This window comes from Pocillopora verrucosa, chromosome 7 (assembly GCF_036669915.1).
Source record: "Pocillopora verrucosa isolate sample1 chromosome 7, ASM3666991v2, whole genome shotgun sequence".
Taxonomy (NCBI): domain Eukaryota; kingdom Metazoa; phylum Cnidaria; class Anthozoa; order Scleractinia; family Pocilloporidae; genus Pocillopora; species Pocillopora verrucosa.
Window position 1 is genome coordinate 506,016 of NC_089318.1, and position 23,042 is coordinate 529,057.

Sequence of the window (23,042 nt, forward strand, 5' to 3'; positions counted from 1 at the left end):
ACCCGGACGATCAAACTACACTATTACATGTTATCCCCGGGTTCAAACCATTTACTGTACTACGTTCACTTGGACGACAGAGCGAAAGACTTGCGAACGACTACATCACGTACGTAAGCACTGCCAGACGAATATGACAACAACTCTGGTTTAATCACCGCTGTAAAGATCACGGCCTTGTTCCGGTCGGGCTTAAACTTAAGTCCCTCGTCACACAGGAGGCTATCCAGATCGTCAAAGCCACCTGCAGACGACTGGTCAAAGCGCAGATAAATGATTGCCACAGAAGACTCAAACGCTACAATAACAAAAGACAACAACTACACGACAAACTGAACCAACTGGTACCTACTGAATTGCTTGACACTATTACGACTATTGCCGACAAACGAGTCAACAAAGCGACTGAACGTGCCCATACTGGGCATCAACAGAAACTGACACGACTTCTACGCAACAAAGAACAGAGACGAAGTAAACCGGACGACAACTGGGTAAGAAACATCTCTTCCCGTCCCTTAGACAAGAATGAAACTCGCGTACTGTCAAGCGGACTGAAACACTCAGTTACTCCAAAACGGTTACCGACCGAAGCTATTGTATCTAGTGTTGAGGCGGCTCTGTCTCGACAACGAGAGCTACCTGAGTCTACTAAGGATAACATCAGAAGTAGAATTGCTTCCACTATACAATCAGCGTCACTACATGACAGCAACTTGACTAAAGACGAACAACATGCTCTTAAACGACTGAGAAACGACAAGGACATAGTTATTATGCCAGCTGACAAAGGACGAGTTACTGTTGTCATGGACAAGACTGACTATCACAACAAAATGGACGCACTAGTTAACGTCAAACAGACTTACAGAGAACTCAAACGTGACCCGACTCCTGCGCTTCAACGCAAACTTAACAGCACATTACTGACACTCAAGAAGACGAACGCCACTGACACCCAACGCTACTACGACGCTACTATCATTTTATTTTTTGAATTTCCAGTAGGTGGAGCAGTGCATGGTTAAACTAAAGGTAGATCAAGTGAAGTGTCTGTACAGATATTTTTTCATGGTTTCAGTTTTTTATAAAGTTATTGATTTATCATCCAAACTTACTCCTTTCTTTCTCTAAATTTCTGAACAGAAACACACCCTGAGTAAAATTTCAGGTGATTTTATCATTCAGCTTAACCTTTAAGGGAATGTTGTTGACTTTCAGCTAATCATTGCGATCCTCTTGTCAGTTACACACACTCAAACAGACTCTCTTTGCTATCTTTTTTTATACTTATCTGCAAAGTTTATTTTTTCTGGGCGGTCACTGTGCTGAATCGACCGAATTGAGAATGTATTTTGTTCACTTTGATTTCTTTTCTAGAGAAGTAAAACTCCCAAAACAAAACGTACCAGCTTTTGGGTTGTTCACTCCCAGCTGACGCTGGTCGTTACATTTATTACAAGAATGAGATAAAAGTAAAACAATAATTTTGCTAGGGAAAAAAGGGTAAGCAAAAGAACGCCTGCAAGACTGGGACTAAGATAAAAACCTTTGACACTGCACACCTACATATCCTCATAACACATAACATGACACCTTTCCACTAGCACCCGAACCTAAAGAGCCTTGGAAACCGAAGCTAATTTCGTTGTTGGTCGGAAAAAAATGTATTTTTTTAAACCTTATAATTACACCTAAAGAAGAATGACAAAAGGAAAAAAACCCCTACTTGATTTGATTACAATATAGCGTAAGAGACATTAGCATATAAATTTTTTATTCAATTTTTGGAGTCGCTTAAAACGCTAAACAATATCTGACACCCTCAAGAGTTTTGAAAGAATTTTTTAGTGAAAATTCTGCGAAAATTGTTCGGCTTCCGAACATTTAACGAGAGGGTGGTTTTTTATGCTAATAAATTCCGATTTGGCTTTCTTCCTTTTTTTTGGCTTTTCCACTCTCCGAAAACCTTGGTGCGATAAGGTGTATACCCAATTCAAATCTTCCATTCATCTTTCCGAAGTAACAGTTTATGCCTCACACCATTTCTCAGATGAAAAGTATGCCTCGCTAAGTAACTAAGGAGTTTACGAGAAAAAACAAAACAAAAGCAAAAACAAGACAACCAGAGATGAAGAATAATGTGCACAGAAGGATCAGTCTACAAATCTGGATCCCATCTGTTGTAAAAGGAGCCGTTTGAATCAATAATTTACAGACGAGTGAAATACAAGACAAGTGATGGGGCAAGCGTAAAATTTCAATACACTGACTTACTTGTTTTTAGCAGCGAAACATGCTAAGAAATTTTACCAACGAAGTACTTTTAAAAGAAAACTGGAGTACCTAAGACTGTGCCACAAGTTTTTAAAATCAAATTGGTAGTTGGATTTTCTACGTCATAGCTCTTGGATCATCCAATAGGATGCCCAGGATTAGTTAATTATTTCAAGAAATGTTAAACAGATGCCACACCTTAAAATCGGTGTATCAAATCCAATTCAACATATTGCTATACTTAATGTGATAACATTGCAAAATGTTCTTGTGGGACTTTCTAACATAATTCAAAGACCTTGAAAACCTTATCATATCGTTTGCTTGTTTTCCAATAACGATGCCTTGATATTTTACAGACGATTAACAGGACAATAGTGTATACGCGACAATAGTTGTCATTTTAATCAAAGATATACCTTTTTATACAGAACACTGGCTCATTAAATGGTTGAATATTTCATTAAATAAAAATTGGAAAATTGGAAAATTCCAATGGCAACGTGCTCAGTTATGGCAGTAACGTGACAATGGCTTCCGTACAGAACAACAATTTTTGAAAACCAAAACCACAACATCATTTCTTTTACTTGTTTCACAATAACGCGGTCGTGATATTTTACATGCGATTTTGAGAACAAAAGCTTATTTGCGATAATAGATCTATTTTAATCTAACATATACCCTTTCACTGACTCAAAAAACGGTTGAAAGGATCATTAGATGAAAATTGGAACTTTCCCATGGTAACGTGCTCAATTGGTGCACCAACATGACAATGGCTTCTGTACAGCACAATAGATTTAGAGGGTTAACTTTGATCATATTCAGCATCTGCCTTAAGAAATAAATTGTTTCCTTCATAATGAGATAACTTCCTCAGAGCTAACCTGTACTGATAATCTGTCCTATCCATCAGACGAGTTCGTAACGATCTTTTTGCTTTTGCTTGTAAACCCTTTTGTTGTTCTGTTTTCACAAGCAAGTAATTTGTAAATGCCAGGAACAACATCCTTAAAGAAGCGATCCTGAAAGTTGTTTTTCGTTCTATTTAGAAACGTGCATCGAATGAATTCTTTTGGAATTACAGGTATCAAGGAACACTGGCTCAATAAAGGATTGAATATGTCATTAAATAAAAGTTATAAAATTTGAAAATTTTCAAGGCGTCTTGCTAAATTATGGCAGTTACATCACAATAGCTTCTGTAATGCACAATTAATACTGAAAACCATATCATTCATTTTGGTAAAAAACATATCACTTTGTTTGACTGTTTTTCAAAAACGATGCCGGGATATTTTTTGTGCAATTATGAGAACAAAAGCTTCTATGCGCCAATGGGTGTTGTATAATCTTAAATATACCTTTTGATATTTAAATGAGCTAGGAAACACTGCTTCAATAGACCATTGAAAACATCATTAAAAAAATTATAAAATTTGAACATTCCCATGGCAACATGCTCAGTTGAGGCAAAAAAGACAATAGCTTGCATACAACACAATCAAAGATGAAAACCCTGTAATTACCTTTGCTTATGTTTGAACAACGATGCCTTTATATTTTACAGGTGATAATGAGCTATATATTACAGGTGATAATGCGATATTATCACAAATGATAATTGAAAAATTGTAATTCTTGACGTTAGGCAGCTGTTCAAAAAGCCTTCTTTTATGATGGAATGAAGAACTTGAAGATCTCGAGCAACAAAGGAAGTACAATGGTATCAAGTGTGAAACTGTCATTAAAAATGACGCAGCTTGAAAGAGCTTATTTTAAATATAAAGAGGTTTTTTTAAATTTTTACCAAAAAACACATTTTGAAGCAATTATATTAACTCAATAACACATATCTAATCAGGTCTTGTTCCTAGTCTTAGAAACGTATTCCCCAAATTTCATTCGAATCAAAGGTACTTCCAAAGTAGATATTAAAAAAAATGTCCAGATATTCTCCAATGGTTTATTTTTCCACAATGCCACTGCCATATCCAATCTTAAATATGTTAAGACTTTTTTTATTCATCCCAGATAATATGTAAAGAAAGATTAAATTAGGATAACACTCAGCCAATCATAGGGAGCCTCGTTGTTGTTGGACATACATAAAGTGACCATTTTTGTTATCCCTTTTCATTCATCGTCCAGAACTTTCCTTTATAAGCGGACACTGTTTGTGTAAAGACTGCTAACAAAGAAATCGACTGGTTACATTTGTCATCTCTTGGTAAGTTATAATGCCCTCTCTTCATCTTTTTCCTTCTACATAGAAAAAGACGCTTTATAAAACATCGCATGCATGTACTCTTACTTTGCAAGCTTCCTATTGTAACTAAACTTTGATCTTTAGATCCTCATATCTAGGTCACTTTGCTGTTGTAAATTTCTTATGTCTACTGACTCATTCGAATTCACAGCAGTTTCATTGGTAAATCCTCATCTCTTTCAGTGTTAATACCTTATTCATCTCTGCATCCAAAAATTTAACGTTTGGAGTTTCAAAGAAAACTTTTTGCTGCTCGTTCAGCTTTCCTGTGATATCGTTTTTCAGGTTAACTTTACGAAAACATGTCACTCAAAGAAATCATGAAAGATGTTAATGATAACCTTGCGAAAGAGAAAAAGAAACGAGCCAGACTGAAAGACCTGGACCTCATTGTGCTAGACAACTCACTTCGTGAGAGCACTGTGGGTCAGCTTCGTGGGCACACATTGGAAAACAAGCGTAGGATTTACGATGAAGTCAGAAAGTGTGGATTCCAATTCAAGATTGTGGCAGCCTATTCCCATATGACACGCGTGGATGACTACTGGGTCGCTGCGATCGTCCGTGATTGTGAGGAAGGCAAAGAAGACCTGGGTAACCTGTTTGCATTCAGTGAGTTTATCGAGTCGATCTCTCAAGGTATTCCTGACACAAAAACTATTCCTGTGGGTCTGAGAAAGATGCAACAGCAGGGATTGATCAATCCTATCATAGAGATAGATTTGGCCATAAGAAGTATCAACTGGGAAAAATTCACCACGAAGGACATGTGCCTACTGCTGACTGAAAGATTCAAATGGAGCCGAAAATATCTGTCCCCAGATGCCAAGATCCTGGTAAATCTAAGAGACTTTCCAGACGCCATGGTCTATGAAATGGAACGACTCTTACAGGTTGTGAACTTCATGGCATCTTTACCTGTTACGGAACGTCCTTTTGGAATTATCTTTGAGGAGCCAACAGGCAAGTATTTGCCTGAGGAGGTTGGAGCTTGGACTGCTGGTAAGGCGGTATACTAGCTAATTTCAGTCACGTAGGAATCCGAAACTGAGAAAGCAAGTTAGGCTGTTGTAAGCTCAAAGCAAAATATGTAAATGGACTGTTAAAAGCACTTGGAATTTTCATCTTATCCTTTCTGAATTCTTAAACAGTTTGAAAACTTGTTAACAGTGTCATTCTCTTAAATCATTTTTTTTTTATCTAATGGTATGCCGCAGGTGTACGAAAGATCATGGACTCCCGCGGTTGGAGCAATGGAAACCTCTTCGTCCATGTTCACAAGAAGTGGGCTCTTGGAGAAATGGTGCAGCTTGAATGCCTTATAAACGGAGCTAACGGTATCTGGGCAAGCGTTTGTGAAGAGGGAGCTGCTCTTGGTCACGCATGTTCTACAGTCACGCTGATGAACCTCGTTCGAATGGGGAACGAAAAGGTCCTAAAACGCTACAACTGCCCCGCCCTGAGGGACGCTGCATCTAGCGTGACTAAGATCACCACTGGCCTTCCACCCCATCCCAAGCAAGTCATCTATGGCGACAGGGCGCTGGACTTAGCATTTGACTTTGGAAGCATAGCAGGTGGAACCGTTGGGGAAACCGACTTTGACTTAGCGGCATTCTTTGGAGTGGAGGCTCCGGTGAGAATCAGCACCCTTTCCTCCGAGCGTATGATCCAGGAAAGGCTGATAGATCTATTTGGTGAGGATAGGCAGTTTACGATGGAAATGGCTGGGGCTATGAAAGAAAAAATGCTTGAAGACCTGAGTGGTAATAGGAAAGAAGAGTACATGAGCGAGGCAGGTATAGCATTGCTTTTTGATCGCGCAGGAGGAAAACTCACGGCCAACATGGCTCGAGTGATTCAACGAGTGAAAGTTACGAGTTTACACGCCCAACATCTCATTGAAGAGGTTCGCAGTATGTGGAACGAGTGGGACATCGAGGAAGATAAACCAAATGACGATCAGCTAATGTTCCGCTCTTTCTACAACGGGTTCATGGCTCCCTACTTTGGTTGCTTCATGTGCGCTGACACACAGAAGGCCCTGCAAGCCATCAACATGGATAATGACGGGTACATCGACTGGAATGAATTCCTGGTTTACCTCAAGTGGGCGGTGCGTGAATATCCCAACATCAAAGATGTCGATGAGTTGTTACACGTGGCCTTTAATAAGGGAATCATTCCCGCCATGCGAGATGAGATCCAGGCCAAAGAAAGCTTTTGAAAGGCAGTCTACAGTCACAGCCCCATAATATCAACAAGTTATAACTTCGAACTTTATTGACAGTGGTTAACTCTTAGAAGGTTCAGACTTATCATTTCATTATATGTCATAAGCAGTGTTAGGATTCTTACTTGAAGGCTTTCGCTATGCAACAAATACCGTATTGATGTTTAATTACGGTCCAACATAAATTTAATATTTTCATTGATTCACTAATTCTTCTCTAAAATGAAACCAGAAATGGAATCTAGAAAATTCGTTGTTGAAAACGAGTAGTAGGTTTCGACCAAATTAATTGCTAAGGCGAGACTTAAAATGTCTCATAAAAAGATCAATTAGTTTATAAATGTAGAGTTCTTTGTAAAATGTATTCCAAATGCATCGCTCAGTGACTTTATAAGTTCATTTTAGGTACTGAAGTATCCCTCAAACGACATGCATGCGATTGACATAAAAGGGGCTTAAAATAGCTTGTGTTTTGTGATTTTTATCCATGTGTTTCAATACCTTATCCACCGCTTGATTTCCATCTCATGTGAATGTTTCTGTGTATGTACATTCATCAACAAGCAAATCCACAATTTAATGTAACGTCTTAAAGCATCTTACGGATGTCATATCCTCGTCGAAAACTGTGAAAATGTTTTAATTGCTTGGGTTGGTGCCTGAATGAAGGTCCTCTTCCCACGAAGACAGAGGCATTTTTCCTTTTCCTTATTTCTCCCTTTGAAGGGAAGTTTGGGACTCGACCCAGGCTGTGCGCCACTCAAGCGCTCCTTTCGCCAACTGAGCGTCTGGAACAAGCAAAGGAATGACATGAGGTGTTTGGTTCGTCTTGTGTGGCTGTTATAGTTAATAGTAAGGAAGACACTTTTATCAAAGACAATCTTTAGGTATACCTCAACCTGAAAACGACGAGGTAGCTGTTCTTGGTTTCACTCAAATAAAGGGTTTCGCTGAACATCTGCAGCAAACTTGCGTCTGTTCGCATTTTAAAATCTCAATTCACATTTTTTTTTAAAAAAAAAGCTTTCCTGACGGATGAAAACTCTCTTAGACAAATGAATTTGCAGAAATCGTTCACAGCTTCTTGAAACAACTAATTTTTTTCAATTTGGATTTCCCATCATCAATTTCTTCTTGTTTGGAGGTTGCATTTTCTGGCAGTTGGCCCAACCTAAGAATCAGTAGTCATATTTTTCACTTTTGCGACAGGTGGCACAATAAGTATCAGCGGATGTGCTGCCGGTTGTCATAGTAATAAAGAACCGGAAGTCAAGTTTAGTGTTTACCGCGGCGAATTACCTCTGTTTGCGGATTTTCCTTGGAGTCCCCGAGGAGATGAAATGGGCGCCGAATTTATCCTTCAATGGATTTTAACTTCTTGATTACCTCGTTTCCAGATCCTTCAATTTCCTTCTATTTTTTCTAGGTAAGTGTACTGCGTTTGTACCAAATGCGAATTTTATGGTGACGACGAAAAAAATATTATAGAGGAGCTTGTTCCAAAAATAACCGTGGCGAAAAAAGAAACAAGATCGGCCGAATCAGGGAAACATATGCTATGCATAACAACCGCTAAGCAAATCGGAGATTCATTTCTTTAAACCGTGTGTTATCTGAATTTTAGCACCTACAAAACAACGTTATTGCAAATCTTAGCGCGAAGTTGTCGTTCAGTTATTCTCAACATCGGGTAATTCATCAACAGTTGTGCCTATGAATAAAAATCGAAAAATGTTTAGCCTTGTGTCTCGCTCAGTCTTTTGCTCCAAAAAATTAAGGTCCCGTGTATCATTAAATTTTATCGGTTTTGCAATTTTTTTTCATCTAATGCTGGCGGTTACTGTGTAACCACCGTGTTCATAGAATGATGAAATGTAACAGATATCACAGGCATATTGGAAATTTGAATTATAGAGCAAACAAGAACGAAAGGCTCGGACGATAAACGCAGGTAACAGGTAAATGTTGCGTTTTGACCAGAAGAGACAAAGCATTTTTTATAAACCACTATAATCTGCGCTCTAATTCTTTACATCCCTACCTGAAGAATAACTCAAAAAAACTTGAATTTCCATAAAATTGGCTGAATTATTTCCCAAACAGGTAAATGTAATTCTGGGCCTAAATATGGAATGAATGTTTTTAATTTGTCGTTAAATGTTTTTTGTAGTCTAAATGCTAAACACCACGCTGCAAACCACAATCTCGGCAGGTATCCTCTCTAATAAAATAGTAAAGAATATTTCCTCTAAAATATCGGCAAAAATCACCAATTTGCGCAATGAATCAATAGCAAATAATAGTCCGCACAATTCCTCTTTCCTTTTACACATAGTTGGAGAGACCTTAGGCTTTTCAGTTTGTTTGCGCATAAACCAGCACGCAAAGTTTAATTAAAATTCGTATTTTTTCCTCAGACGAACGCCTTATGCGTTCAAGTATAGCAATAGATGATTGCAACTCCTGTAAATCTTAGTTTGAACTATTTAAAGAATGAATTCAACCTGACTTGATGCAAATTAAGGTATTCAGCCTCCCTTTGAAGACAATAACATCACGATGTGTATCAAAACAAACGGATTTGAGGGAAAATTATGGGCATTTCGCTGTTACAGAAGACGAACGAACTTACTCTTAAATAAAGTCAAACAGTATATATTATTCATTTATTAGAAAGGACGAGAAAGTGTTTACAAGATTGGAAAAAAACGTTGAGTATAGCTTGACGACCTTTTTCATTAAGAAGACAAACTTAAAACATTGAAAAACATTCCCCGCAGAATCAAGAGTTTGAGGTTTGAGTGTATTTCACTAATGTAGCATGGATCCGGACTTTCCTGATTTCTACAGGCTTTTCGTCATATCTTCGGGTAGAAAAAGTAGCGAACCTCTAAGGTGAACTTAGCCAGCCATGGATAACAAGGATATTTGCGACCAAGCAATCAGTCTGAAAAGCCAAGAAGAAACTCCAGCCGGTACAGAAAAACAGATTGAATCTGATAACAATGATGCCGCCAATGAAGTGATGTTGCCAGGTGAACGAAGTACAGGACAGCTTGCCATTCCGAGGTAACAATAAGCACTGATACTTGAACCCATTTCAGTACAAACAACTAGTAGCTGACGTTATTTTAACACGTCTTTACCCACTTACCAGCGAAAGGGATCCCAAGCTTCTCAAAAGGTCACACAGAATGAGAAACTACTCGACCTCGTGTAGATCTCTCTTGGTAAGAATACATAATTTCTGCCACAACTGAGGAAAATTGAGTTCAGCTGTGGCTTTCGAGACAATGAGTTAGGACGCTTTTTATCGACCATTGTATATGCTCCTAAACTCAGATCTTAAAATCAGTTTGCTTCTAACGTCTCTTTGTATCTCTTTTTCCCAAGGTACTCAGCGGTGCTAGCAAAATACCCGTATGCAGTGTTCTTTGTGACATCCCTATTGATTGTGATTTGTGGCCTTTGCTCTTTTGTCCCCCAGTTTAGTGCCCCTGATATTCCAGAGTTTTCAACTCCAGTCAAGGTAAAGTCATTCATATTGCTCTAATTTTTTTTCTTTTTTCATTTTTTCTCACACAAGAAAGTTTCGGCTCTCTACTGAAAAGAGTTCAGTAACTGAAAATGTCTTTCTTTCACGCAGGGATTCGAGCCTCGTGGAACACTTATCAACAAAAGATATAGAGCAGGAGTTGTTCTTGGCAAAGCGGCGAGTAGTGGCTTAGTTAGAATTAGTCCAATACCAAATGTGACCATGAGCACTTTAATCAACATGTCCTCCCTTTATGGACACCTGACCACACCTAACATAAGACAGAGGAAAGAACAAGGGAGAGAAGGAAGCCAGCGTCACTTCAAGAATAGATATCGCCTTTCAATGTGTGACAGTCCGAATGTTTTTATGAAAAGCACCATTAATTACAAAATGGTATTTGCCTCAACAACCTCAGGTGGGAATGTGTTCAATTCTGCCAGTTTACGGGCTGTGTGTCAAATGGAAGAAATAGTCGTGAGAAAGACAACGGGTTTTTATTCAAACTGCTTTAAAAGGGAGCTCCGTTACAAAACTTTCACATTCAGAGACTGTTGTCCCAGTTGGTCTGTTGGTAATTATATTGCAGCTCTCTCAGGAAGATCATCTTGTCAAGATATATCTTCAAACGATGTAGAACAAGTTCTATCAATTTTACGACATTGTGCACCACTTTTCAACAACGCGACGATCAAAGAAAACTGTTGGAACTTTAAATATAATATTGCTTATCCAGTGTGTCTGGGACTTCCATTAGAGTGTGTGAGATATAACGCGATCCACAATATTCTATACTACCTGACAGACAAAGATTTCTTCGCAGCCGAAGGAGAAAATTTGATTTATACATCAGTTCTGAGCCCTGCGACAAGCAATAAAGAGTTCAGAAAGAAGTTATACGAGAAACATATCAAAAACGGACATTTGTCTGATGGAAACGTAAAGTTAGTAGCAACGGAATTTTACTTTTTGAAATTCGACATGTTCAACATCAAGCTATTGGCGGACATAATTTATCCATCCATAGCAATGTTAATTATTCTACTCATCATGTGGTTTTACACGGAGTCTGTTTTACTCACCGTCCTTTTAGTGCTTTCTGTGGTCAGTGCTCTGATCATTGCTTATTTCCTCTACACGATCGTGTTAGGTTTGAATTTTTTTCCATTTCTAAACATCACAACTCTTATATTTCTGGTGGGGATAGGAGCTGATGACGCGTTTGTCTTCACCGATGTCTGGCGCCAGGCAAAACAGAATAATCCCGGTGCACCTTTGACGCGAATCACCGCTGACACCTTAAGGCACGCCTCTTTATCAATGTTTGTGACGAGTCTTACTACAGCAGCTGCTTTTATTGCCAATTTTAGTTCTAAAATTACCACTATCAAATGTTTTGGTATTTACGCTGGTATTGCCATCCTCTGCAAGTTTAGTATGATGGTCACGTGGTTTCCTGCTGTTTGCGTCATCAATGAAAGTGTGCAGATTCCATGGCCATGCGCAGAGAAGTCTTCGATCCATAAAATAGAACTTTTATATCAGAATTACGTGGCTAAATCCGTGCGCTTTGTGTTTAGTGATTTTCTTCCGAGAGTGGTCATAAAATTCCGCATTTTCTGGATTTTGTCGTTTTCGGTTCTTACTTTGGGTGGCTTGGAGGTTCTTCTTTTCAAGCCTGGATTCCATCTGCCCACATCATCTGATTTTCAGATGTTTGAATCATCACATCCCCTTGAGGCTTACGAACTCCATTTCAAAGACAGATTCCGTTTCGAGACAAGTTCTTCGCAAGGTAGTGCCACTTTTCCCATCGATTTTTTCTGGGGAATTAAACCAGTCGACAACGGTGACTACCTGGATCCCAACGACTATGGCACAATTGAGTGGGATGAATCTTTCGACATAACAAGTCGTGAATCTCAAGCGTGGTTGATGAATTTCTGTAGAAAGCTGCGCAAGCAAGACTTCTATGGAAAGAAAGAAGGTGTAACAAGCTACTGTTTCCTAGAAACGTTCTACAATCAAAGCTGTACAGATCCGCTGACACCAGGAATCTCCTACCACCCTTGTTGCAAAGGTTCTCCTTTTCCATTCAATAAAACCATTCTGAACTTATGCGCCACAATAGCAGATGTCCGCGCTCAGATATTTAAGTATAAGAGACAGGATTCCACAATTGGAAACCTCATCTACGACGAACGCGGCAGTCTTAGAGGCATTCACCTGCGCGTTATGAGTAATGTGAGAATTTCCCGCGCATATGAGCCAGCGCACCAATTTTGGGAACGCACAGAGTCTTGGGTGATGAAGGAAATACGAAATGCACCAAAAGGCATGCGTGGGGGCTGGTGGATAAGCGGCATGGAGTTTTACGACCTACAGAGGAGCCTTTCTACCGGGACTTTAGTCTCTATGGCAATTGCCATCGCCATGGCGTTTGGTGTGATGTTACTGACCACGCTGAATATTCTAGTAAGCTTATACGCCATCCTCACAATAATTGGCATAATCTCTGTCACTATCGGCTCCTTGGTCCTTAGCGGGTGGAAACTCAACATCCTGGAGTCCATAACTATGTCTGTTGCTGTTGGTGTATCCATTGATTTTGCGATGCATTTTGGGGTAGCTTATTGCCTTGCACCTAATAAGGAATGTAGAAAGGCACGTGTGCGTTTTTCGCTGTCCCGGATGGGATCTGCAATCACCATGGCTGCTGTTACAACTTTTATTGCAGGTCAGTTCAAATAAGGGCGCTGATAGAGGAAAAAAACACCCAGTAAAGAGAAAAATACAGTCGACGATATTCGTGAATTTTATTGATCAGACGACACATTCAAGACATTAAAATTTCAAAGAACCAAAAAGATCTATCTTTCTAAACCGACGGATCCAAATTGACCGATAATAACTGACTTACTGTATGCTACTTGACTGTTACAGCCGATAACGAACCCATTTTCACACAATTGATCTTAACTTTTCATTTAAAAAAGTCCTTACTTGGCACTATTGATAACTTCACAACAACAACAGTCGACAACAACCTTTTTCAAGGATACTCTCACGCGAACGACCAAACAACAAGAAAGAATATCACCCCTATATTCAAACCGTGTATACCTTCTACTACGAATTACTACTAACACTCGAATTTTTTCTGATTACGATCAACAACAAGATAGATTGCCACTCTTGGGTTCAAACCGTCTATACATTCTACCACGAATCATTGCTAACACTCGACCTATCACTGATTACTATCTTATTCGTTTAGGTGCAATGATGCTGCCATCCAGGGTCCTATCTTACCTACAGATGGGACATTTCCTAATGTTAGTGATGACCCTGGGATGGGCTTTTTCGACGTTCTTCTTCCAAGCACTTTGCTGCACGATTGGACCACAGGGGGATTGGGGACAATTTAGTTGGAGTGACATTTTTTCCTGGCGCAGTATGAAGACTTCAGAAGAGACCCCAACGAGAGAAGAAACAGTGTTGTTAAGGGAACACTGTGAAGCTGACGAAAATGACAACAAAAATGGCACAGTAGAAAGTAAAATTATGGTCAATAATACGCAAATTAAGGCTATAGAAGCGACCCCAGTTTAATGCAGGTTGATGCTTTTCATGTCTTAGGTATACTGGGCGATGATTCTGACTTGTTTCGGTGAGTCGCTTGCAGATAATTTTTCGTCTCTTTTTATTTAGAAATTAGAACCCCAAAATTGTCAGGTCTTCTGGATATGAGTCACAGGGAAGACTCATTATCAATTTTCAATTGAATTTTTTCTTTAAAAATTATCTTTTGTTCAAAGAAAGTTGGCTAAATTTATCACTAGGGTATTATTTGTTATTTAAGATATGGGTATTTTGTTGACTCCTCGAAAATTTTGTTTACAAGAAACTGGCCTTGTGTGTTATAAGGAGCCTAAACAGCAATACAAAGTTGTCAATAAACATGGATTTACAGTCGGGTTGATTTCTTCAGTTCAGTTGAGTGAAACAATCGTTTAGACGCACAATCTAAGTCAAGATCCTTATACCTATAACTAGAGTCGGCCGAAGTCTGTAACTACATCGAGGAACACGTGTAAGGTTTCCTCCAGCATAGGGTTTTATGCGAACAATTTGATTTATTATGTGACACAAATAACTTAAACTCTGCACTATTAAGACATCTTATTATATACTCAACAAAATATCGCGTTTCTGATTGGTCAATGATGAATGCATAAATAGGTTATAGAGTGCAATAGAGGTTATAGAGTGCAATACGGAGAAGTTGCCATGGAAACACCGATGGATTAATTTTGTCGAGAATACAATAAATAAAAAATCGTATGAACCTGCTCGTGCATTTCGTGATTTATGGTCACTCGTGATGTTTTGAAAGTTCTCAAATTGCACTCGCCTACGGCTCGTGCAATTTTGAGAACTTTCAAAACATCACTCGTGCCCATAAATCACGAAATGCACTCGCGCTCATACGATTTCCTATACGTAATGCATTTACAAAAGAGGGAGACTGGTTCCTACTCAGAGCCAAGTTGAAAGGCACCTTTGGAGGGTCACGTGATCGGTTAGACACCCAAGTCACGTAGCAACCGCACTTGTAGAACTACACAATACAGAAATTTAACCGTTCCCGAAATTTGGGTGGAACAAGATCAGTGACATTTGTCTCCATGTTATCACACAGAAAGACGAGGATTCCCTAGAAAATAAAAGTAAGTGTGAAGGAACTGATAACGCACGATATGACAAACACTTAAAGAATAAACGGTCTTAATATAAACAGAACAGGGCACAAAACACTCCCAATCTTCAGAGCATGCAAGAATAAAAATTCATCTACCTGGCCTTCTGTCAGGTTGGACGAAATCCTGAGCCGTGGTTGAGAGACGAGGTGCTACCGAGAGAAGTAGAGAAGAGGGTTTGAAATAACAGCTCTTAAGGTTTGAAACTATAATATTATGTAAAATGGTTTCCGTGTTAACATAGCCTGATGTAAACACTTGGGAGGTTGGGAGAACACTCGATGAGCTGGAAACCACTCCGCTTCGCGTCGTGGTTTCCTACGCTTATCTCGTGTTCTCCCAACCTCCCGCGTGTTTACATCAGGCTATGTTAGCACGGAAACCATTTTACATTTCTTCAATAATACATACCTCCCGAGTGATGCTCGTGGAAGTAATGCGAGTTCACCTTCATTGGTGCGATCTTCTTAGCCATTTCTATCGTACGCAGCTGAGCAGAACTGAGTCTGTGGATAGACATGTACACAGTAACTACAGCGAGATCATGAATCCTGAAAAGCTGGTGTTTAGAACCGGCTAAATTATCTACCTTCTTTGTTCTGGTGAACAGAAATCCGTCTTCATCACTGAAGTCTTTGATGGTTTATTTCCAAGACTAATTAGAGCATCTTTCGTCAAATATTTCGAAAATTCTTCGTAGTCTACGAAACCAGTACGACCAGCATCGCACCTGCGATATAAACCGTTAATGCCCTGATTAGGTTTGTCATGAAGTTTTATTCCTCACTCTGGACATGCTGAATTTGGAACGGAGGCTAGAGTAAAGTCAGCACAAACATTTACTTTTCACTTACATTTCAATGAGTTTTCCTAAGGTTTTCTCCTCCATGTCGATTCCAAGTTTTGCCAAAACAGATTTAAGGTCTTCAATAGAAATTCTACCACTCCTAAGCAAGGGCAAAAAAGGGACATACTGAAGGTGAAAGACTTACTTATGAACAATTTTCCAACGATTAATAACTAGAAGAGCTTTAAGGAATAAAAGCAAAACATTAGAAGGTATTTTTAAGTACTCACAAGCTTGTATCAAAATCCAGGAAGGCTTTTCGCAAGTGAATGTTCATGGTGTCTCCTGAGTTATAGAATCTTGAAGAATGCAAATACAGTTAATAAATGACAGAATAGCCACAGAGACACGCACACCACTTAATGAAGGAATTTTTTATGGATTTGGCACCTTCACAAAACTAAGTGGAAAAAACCAAACCAAATGTCTTTCTTACCTCTGTTGATTTAACTGCAGCATTTGTTGTTGAATCGTGGCTACCTTGTCCTGAGGGAGAGGCTCTGATACTCGATGCCTTCCCTGCTGTGTTGTTTCACTAAGGAAAACCCAAAGAAATAAAAACATTGCAGACCAAAAATATATACATCATTTGACATGAAAAATGCTTAACTCTCTAACCTTGGGTATACATGGGAGTATTTCTGTTCAGGTCCTTCACTCTTCCCTGCGGCTGGAAGGGCTGGATCAAGTTGCAGAGACAATAAGAACTGGTCGTGCTGAGAAAAAGCAAGGTTTATTATAAATTCATTGATATTAAACTACTTCAATTTTGTAATAAAATATACTGCTCTTTACATGGGATGAGATGTGCACGGCAAAAATTTGCTGACTCACATCACTTAATTATTTAGACATTTCTACATTTCCCAATAGGCAAGCATAATGTTATGTTTTCATGGGTATAGAATTTAATTACCTGTTCTGTGTGTTTATGTTTATTATCTGAGCCAAACTGAAAATGTGTTTTCCTGTTATCTGTAATTCTCTCAAGGCAATCATCTTTTTTCTGCTTTAGTTTGGCTGCTCCATTGCCCATAGCCAGCTCTTCAATGGGAATAAATTCCTCCTGAACAAAACAAAATGAAAATAAGTCAGACATTTAGACTTCAATTCAGGAACTTAATCATCAGTACTGACATGACACTTCTAACATTATAAGAAATGAAACTAAACCTTTGTCTCTGATGGTGAAGGCCACTCTGGTGCTCTGAGAAGGGCTCCATCACTGTCCAAGTATCGATATCTACTATTTTGTTCCCTCTGGGGGCTGAGATATGGATGGTCCTTTGGTGGATGTAAGTAACCACTCCCTGTCACTAGAGTGCCAAATGATGAAGAGGTCAAATTAAACACTGCAGTTTATTCTAATAAATATAGATAAACACATAACACACACAACTGTTTATCATCAAATGGATGCTTATTACTGACTGAGAATAACATTTAGTTCTTTAACCACTTTGAGTGACAGAAATTTCTTGAAAGGAAGTGGTAAATTTACCATTTAAGGGACTTACTTGATGCCTGTCTGTCACCTGCATGACATTGTGCATCACATGATAAGACAACAGCAAGTGTATTGTGACGTGCCCTATTAAGTTTTGTCTCAGCAGCCCTTCCCTGCCAGTAAATAAAAAGAAACAAACTGAGACTGTAATTGTAACCAAAAGACAAGAAAACTTGGCACATAATCCATGGGGGATGACCATGACAAGATGCTCTATCTATACAGTACAAACAGTACAATGTTGATCACCTGATGACAATGCAATTACAAATACCTGACTAATTTGAGGGATTTGAATCTTGTGGTCAGTGAAATCTGCTGTATGTGTTGAACAAGAGGGCCTACAGTCCTCCAGGTTTGGAAGAACCTGGTCATGAGTGGGGAGAAAGGAATACATGAATTAAGGTCAACAGCTATCTATTCCTCATAGTAACTACTGTATTAAAACATGCAGCTAAAAAGAACCCAAAGATTTAAGTTTTGCTATTGTATGTATTAAAAAATGTGCTAAGTTTGTGTGACAATTGAAATTAATGAAATGATAATGATGAATATTCCTTTTTTTTCCAGAAAAAGAAAACATAAACCCTAATCTCTAATTCATCCACACTGTGTGTAAGAATGAACTGAAGGAGCTATTTATTGATTTTCAATTGAAGATTGCAAGGTTGTATATGATCTCAACCGCTTCAGGGCACATAACATCATGTAAGTAAGTTAAACATGTTCTGTTAATCACCTTGGAAGAGATTGGAGGAGGAGCTGCTGGTGGTTTTATCAAGCACTCTCGCTTACTAAGAATAAAATCTAAGGGTCAAAAAGTAATTTGGACAAAACATCATGTGAATAATTTATTGCATGTTTCTCACATTTTACGAGGATAACAATAAAAACTGTTCACTGATATACATCCACCATTTTACCCCCAAGATGTAAAATTAAGAACAATTCCCCAGACTGTCAGTCATACATTATTTATAATCTATAACCTCTGATAGTTTGGCTTTAAATCAAACATTGTATCCCCTGGCTGATACAGTATCTTTGTTTCTTCTCATCACTTTTGGCTTAAAAAATATATTGAAAGTAAAAGAAGAAGTTCTTTTGTGGACACTCCTAGGGATAAAAGAGTGAAAAGGGATGGAGTACTTCTGAGTAAGATCCACTGGTAAAAGAATAAAGCCCACAGTGTTTGCATGTTCAATGTTACCTTTCTGATGAAGTGAACTTCTATCATCTGTGTTGGTTCCTAACTGCAAGCATAAAAGAAAAGCAATTTACACAGTAGGTATTTTAAAGGGTACTGCTGATCAACATGCTTGTTATGAATGTTACATTCACCTGTATGATTGCTGTACATCTCTACATACTCTGTAAGTGTCTTGGGTCAAATATTCTTGCAAAACTAGCTTCTGTTAGGGCAAATGTCATGAATTTGCATTTACCAACATTAACATCATTTTGGATCCATAACAAATAAAGCAAGGGATACAGTTTTACCTTTTAAATGACAGATTGTTCATTGGTGAGACTTACCACAAAGTGAGTGCTGCGCTGATAATAAGGATGGCTAGGATTGTCTGTAAGAATCAATAAACACATCATGGTAACACACAGGACTGCAAGGGCTTGATATTTGTATTCATTCCAAAAATAAAACATGAGGTTTAATTTTTATCAAAGGCCACCAAAATTGTTTCTTAGCTGTTCCTCACATCCTTCTGAGAGTAAATATTGCAACGAAGACAAAGTACATTGGAAGTCTTTTGATTAATACCTTTTGGGCTGATGGAAGTTACTTTGGATTCAGTGTATTCTAACTCATCTTTTTCCTGTTTTTGTCCTTTAGTATCTTTTGATCCAACATTGTGGCTTGTTGTAAAGGGTTTGATATGGAAGTCATTACATGTCACTGAATGTTTTATAAAGTGAGGTTCAGCCACATTCCAATCACCGTGTCTAAAAACACTTGATTTGTAAGTCTGCTGAGCTGTTTTGGAAGCCAGGTTTGTGCTTGGGCCAGGTTCCTTGGCAGAATGTTCCAACTTCTTCTCAAATGAGTGCCTTGTCTCTGTGCCATATCTGTGAATGAGAAAAAGGGTTGTTGAGTGATCATTGCATTAAAAAAAAATTATAACAACAGAGGATCCTTTGATGTCAAATCCCACCTCTCTAGTTTTGCTGCTTTCTTGGTACCCATATAAAAGTTGTCAAATAATAATTAAACTGATAAGGACAATATCAAAAGCAATTGTGGTCATATTTATAACAGTGTTGGCAATAATATACAAAACATGATAACAGGAATACAACCTGTAAAATGTGTAATGAAAACTGAGTTGTAAAAATTCATCAAGACTGAAACATTTTAACATTTAGCTCCAGATTACTCACCCATTTAAATCACTCCCAAAATAAAAATGAGATGTATTGAGATGGGTGGTAAGCTTTTGACATTCAGCTCTGTTTTTAGCATTAGAGCCTTTTGCCTGGGGTCCCTGTGAATTAGAAAAGCTGAAACCAGTTACATATTACAATACTCACTTCATCTTGAAATACTCAGCTACACAAAACATATCAACATGTTCAAAAGAAGTTAAGGTGATAAATAAGTAATCAACTACTAGATATTTGAAAGATTCAATAAATTTTAAAACTTACTGTTATCTGTTTTAAGAATGAAAAATCAGATAATGGGCTTGCTCTAGCAACATACCTTTGCAAACGTTCTGCTGTAAACTGATCCAGACCTTCCAAATATTTCATCAGACATGTACTTAGGAGAGAAATCCTGTTTACAGGTACAACAGACACATCAGTATGAATAATTATATTAACTAACCCCAAGCAGGCACTGTAAACATGTGTTATCCATGCGGTTCCAAATATCAACCAAAACAAAAAACAAATGTACCCACTTACAGCAATACTGGTTGACTGGCTAGGAGCAGCTTTGAAAGGAGCTCCCTGAAGCTTGTTATCAAAGTCCTTTGCTGTAGTTGCCAGTGAGAGACCCCCCTCTGAGCCCAGTACAAAGCTGGTTACATTTGTCTGCGCAAAGTGAAAGAGGAAGCAGAGAATTGAAAAGATAAATGATTTTCAGTCTTCATCAAACCTCATAGTCATGTAACTTAAGTATAGATTTCTTTGTAAAAGTAAAAGACATTTCTATGAAAGCAACAATAAACAGAGCATTAGAAGCAGACAAATCAGGCGAAATGCACCTCCAAATCAACATCTGAGTTACAATTAAACAAGAGTTAATGTCATGCACATCTATTTAGCAAGCCTGTGTAGTAAGACCTTCCAATAATTAATATCAATACAATCTTTGTTGTCTTTCATTCAACTTACCCGCACGTTAACTTTGCCATGCTTGACATTTTTTCCAACGCTGGGTTTCTAGGAAAAACACGCGATTTAAACAATTGTAAATCAAGCTAAATTTCCTTTTAAAAAAATTATCGTCAATCGTTTCACTGCTAGCTATGTCCATGTCAAATCAACCATATCACTCGAGAATCCAAACTGTAAACAAATTATGACTCGAAGGTTTCGGCTGCAACGCGTACACGAGAGTGCTGAAAAAAGAGAAATGAGCAAATAACCCGCCTGATTCTAAGTACATAATCGGCAAAGTAAACGGTATTCTCTATTCTAGAGTAATTCACGATCACTAATTTCCAAATTAATTTTGCGGCTCTCCAGTCTGGTGACCCTTGACGACCCGCTGGGTTCAGCTGTTGTTCATTGCAAACTCACATATTTCACTTACATCTCTAGATCCTTACAATCTGACGAGCAACTGATACTCCGTAGAAAAAAAACAACAGATTCTACGAAAGTGATAACTGACACGTGGCTAAATTCTACCTCAAAAGAAATGGAAAAGGAGGTTTTCCACGGATTCTTCTGCCGATCATCGCCGTGCCATTCTCCGTTTTGTAACACATGATCGCGCAAAAGGACGTCTTTGATTTCCGTCCGAGCACTTGTCCGAGTTGGACCGTAAAGACCCTTGTTAAAATTTGACGAGAACATCGAAATAAAATTGAAATGAAAATAAGAAGCCTTTGATCACTTTGAAAATATTTGCACTTTGTCTCGACAAAACAAACAGCGCAAACTGTGCAGGAATGTGAAGTGTCCTTTCTAAGTCAATTGCTAACAGTTGCTAGGTAACGTTCTCGAAAAGTACCAACTAGGGAGGGGTAGGTGAAACAAGTAAAAGATAATGAGGGAAATTACAGTAAAAAAAACTGTTCCCTCTTCGACATTGTCATTCTTGAAAAAGAAAATGAAACAAAACAAAAAAAAAAAAGACTTCCACAGATGAATAAATATCATGAGCATCTTCATTATCCATTCTCTTTACCTTTTAAACATTTACAGTGGACTCCGTAAGGCGCATCAACAGTCCAGGTACCATTTCTTTATTCCAGTTATCCAGTAGGTTGACTTAACGGTTTCAAGATGTTAAAAAGGTGATGACCTATGTGTGGAGCTCAGCATGAAAAAACTACCCTCGACTCAAAGATTCTTGATGAGCAGAGATGATTAGTAACCAAGTTAGAACATGATTTCTTAACTATGGCAATAGATTCTTGTGGAATTGATCCAGAGGAGATTAGTAACTAGAAATTACATATTTCAAATACCAGAAAATTGTGAATCTCTTTATGATAATCACTTATTACATATAATGAACGCTTGTCGAATTTGACTCAGTAGTGAATTACAATGTTGAAAAGACCGCGACTAGCTGCTATTTATGTTCACACAATGATCACCATGTTTGATGATGGATAATTACCGTAGAGAACACGCCCCCGATCAGTTACTTTTAGCTGTTCTAGTGTATCGAATTTCAGATCGCTCTAACGCTCTGCCAGTTTTGAACTAGTCAGCGCTTTCCCACCCACACCACCCTTACTGGTTTAGTTTATTGATCTCTAGCGCCAATGTCTCGTTCTGCTGCTCAATAAACTGTCTTGCCCAAACATTGTAGTCTGTGTTTGATATCAAGAGTAGTTTCTTTAAATTGATGATTAAGGATGAAAATTCTAAAGATCTTCAAATAATGGAGAGTTATACTAGTGATAAAGATGAACACAAAAATGCAATTACTTTCGGTTCCTATTGTTTCATTTTCATACTTAGTTCGCCGTTTTCAACGACTCATTTCCTTCTTGTAGTTGATGCTTTTCGATGACTCCAATTATCCTGTTAGTTTTCCTTTCCAGTTCATATTTGGGTAATTATGAACGTAAAATGCACGTCTAACGCCAAATAGAACTGATTGGGGTTTTCCTAAAAAGAGCTAAAAGATTTCGATACCTTTCTGTTTGAAGAAGACATCTGCAGATAAGCTCAGAACGAAAACCTTGTTTTTACCAGCTATCAACTTTTTCAAACAACGAAAACATTCTTAAAATTAAATTATCATCTTTTCCGTGCCTTATTAGCCGCCTTCATGTCGTCTTTTCCTGGTTTCGTGACTCTATATCCAATTAGCATCTATTTTTAGTAAACATTTGTCTAAATATAGATAACAATGAATTTTTCATAAGTATTTTAGCGGTTTCCAACGAAACCGACACGTACTGGAAGC

General features: G+C 38.3%; 3 protein-coding genes across 5 annotated transcripts; 2 read left to right on the forward strand and 1 right to left on the reverse strand.

Moving 5' to 3' along the window:
* The first annotated feature begins 4,851 nt into the window (after window positions 1-4,851).
* LOC131775181 (uncharacterized) lies at window positions 4,852-6,776 on the forward strand. The gene is made up of 2 exons (XM_059091274.2): window positions 4,852-5,551; window positions 5,767-6,776. The coding sequence occupies exons 1-2, from the start codon at window positions 4,852-4,854 to the stop codon at window positions 6,774-6,776; spliced, it is 1,710 nt and encodes a 569-aa protein (XP_058947257.2).
* A 1,322-nt stretch (window positions 6,777-8,098) lies between these two features.
* LOC131775334 (protein dispatched homolog 1-like) lies at window positions 8,099-13,946 on the forward strand. Its single transcript, XM_059091441.2, has 5 exons — window positions 8,099-8,208; window positions 9,633-9,851; window positions 10,176-10,311; window positions 10,429-13,054; window positions 13,595-13,946. The coding sequence occupies exons 2-5, from the start codon at window positions 9,694-9,696 to the stop codon at window positions 13,927-13,929; spliced, it is 3,255 nt and encodes a 1,084-aa protein (XP_058947424.2). The 5' UTR covers window positions 8,099-8,208; window positions 9,633-9,693; the 3' UTR covers window positions 13,930-13,946.
* LOC131775345 (uncharacterized) lies at window positions 13,125-22,996 on the reverse strand. Of its 3 annotated transcripts, XM_066169424.1 has the most exons (22): window positions 22,769-22,996; window positions 21,807-21,923; window positions 20,786-20,833; window positions 20,354-20,482; window positions 20,148-20,222; window positions 19,826-19,929; window positions 19,209-19,513; window positions 18,968-19,011; window positions 18,642-18,684; window positions 18,171-18,238; window positions 17,706-17,798; window positions 17,442-17,544; window positions 17,098-17,240; window positions 16,841-16,990; window positions 16,543-16,640; window positions 16,361-16,459; window positions 16,155-16,223; window positions 15,932-16,024; window positions 15,667-15,807; window positions 15,489-15,583; window positions 15,176-15,229; window positions 13,125-15,034 (listed from the first exon to the last, which is right to left on the reverse strand). In XM_066169424.1, exons 5-22 carry the CDS (start codon window positions 20,202-20,204, stop codon window positions 15,012-15,014), a joined length of 1,782 nt encoding a protein of 593 aa, XP_066025521.1. In that variant the 5' UTR covers window positions 20,205-20,222; window positions 20,354-20,482; window positions 20,786-20,833; window positions 21,807-21,923; window positions 22,769-22,996; the 3' UTR covers window positions 13,125-15,011. The 3 variants fall into 3 exon arrangements, with proteins under 3 accessions (XP_066025521.1, XP_058947437.2, XP_066025520.1); XM_059091454.2 differs by lacking the exon at window positions 22,769-22,996 and having other exon boundaries at window positions 21,807-22,335; XM_066169423.1 differs by lacking the exons at window positions 21,807-21,923; window positions 22,769-22,996 and adding an exon at window positions 21,305-21,574.
* Window positions 22,997-23,042: the final 46 nt, after the last annotated feature.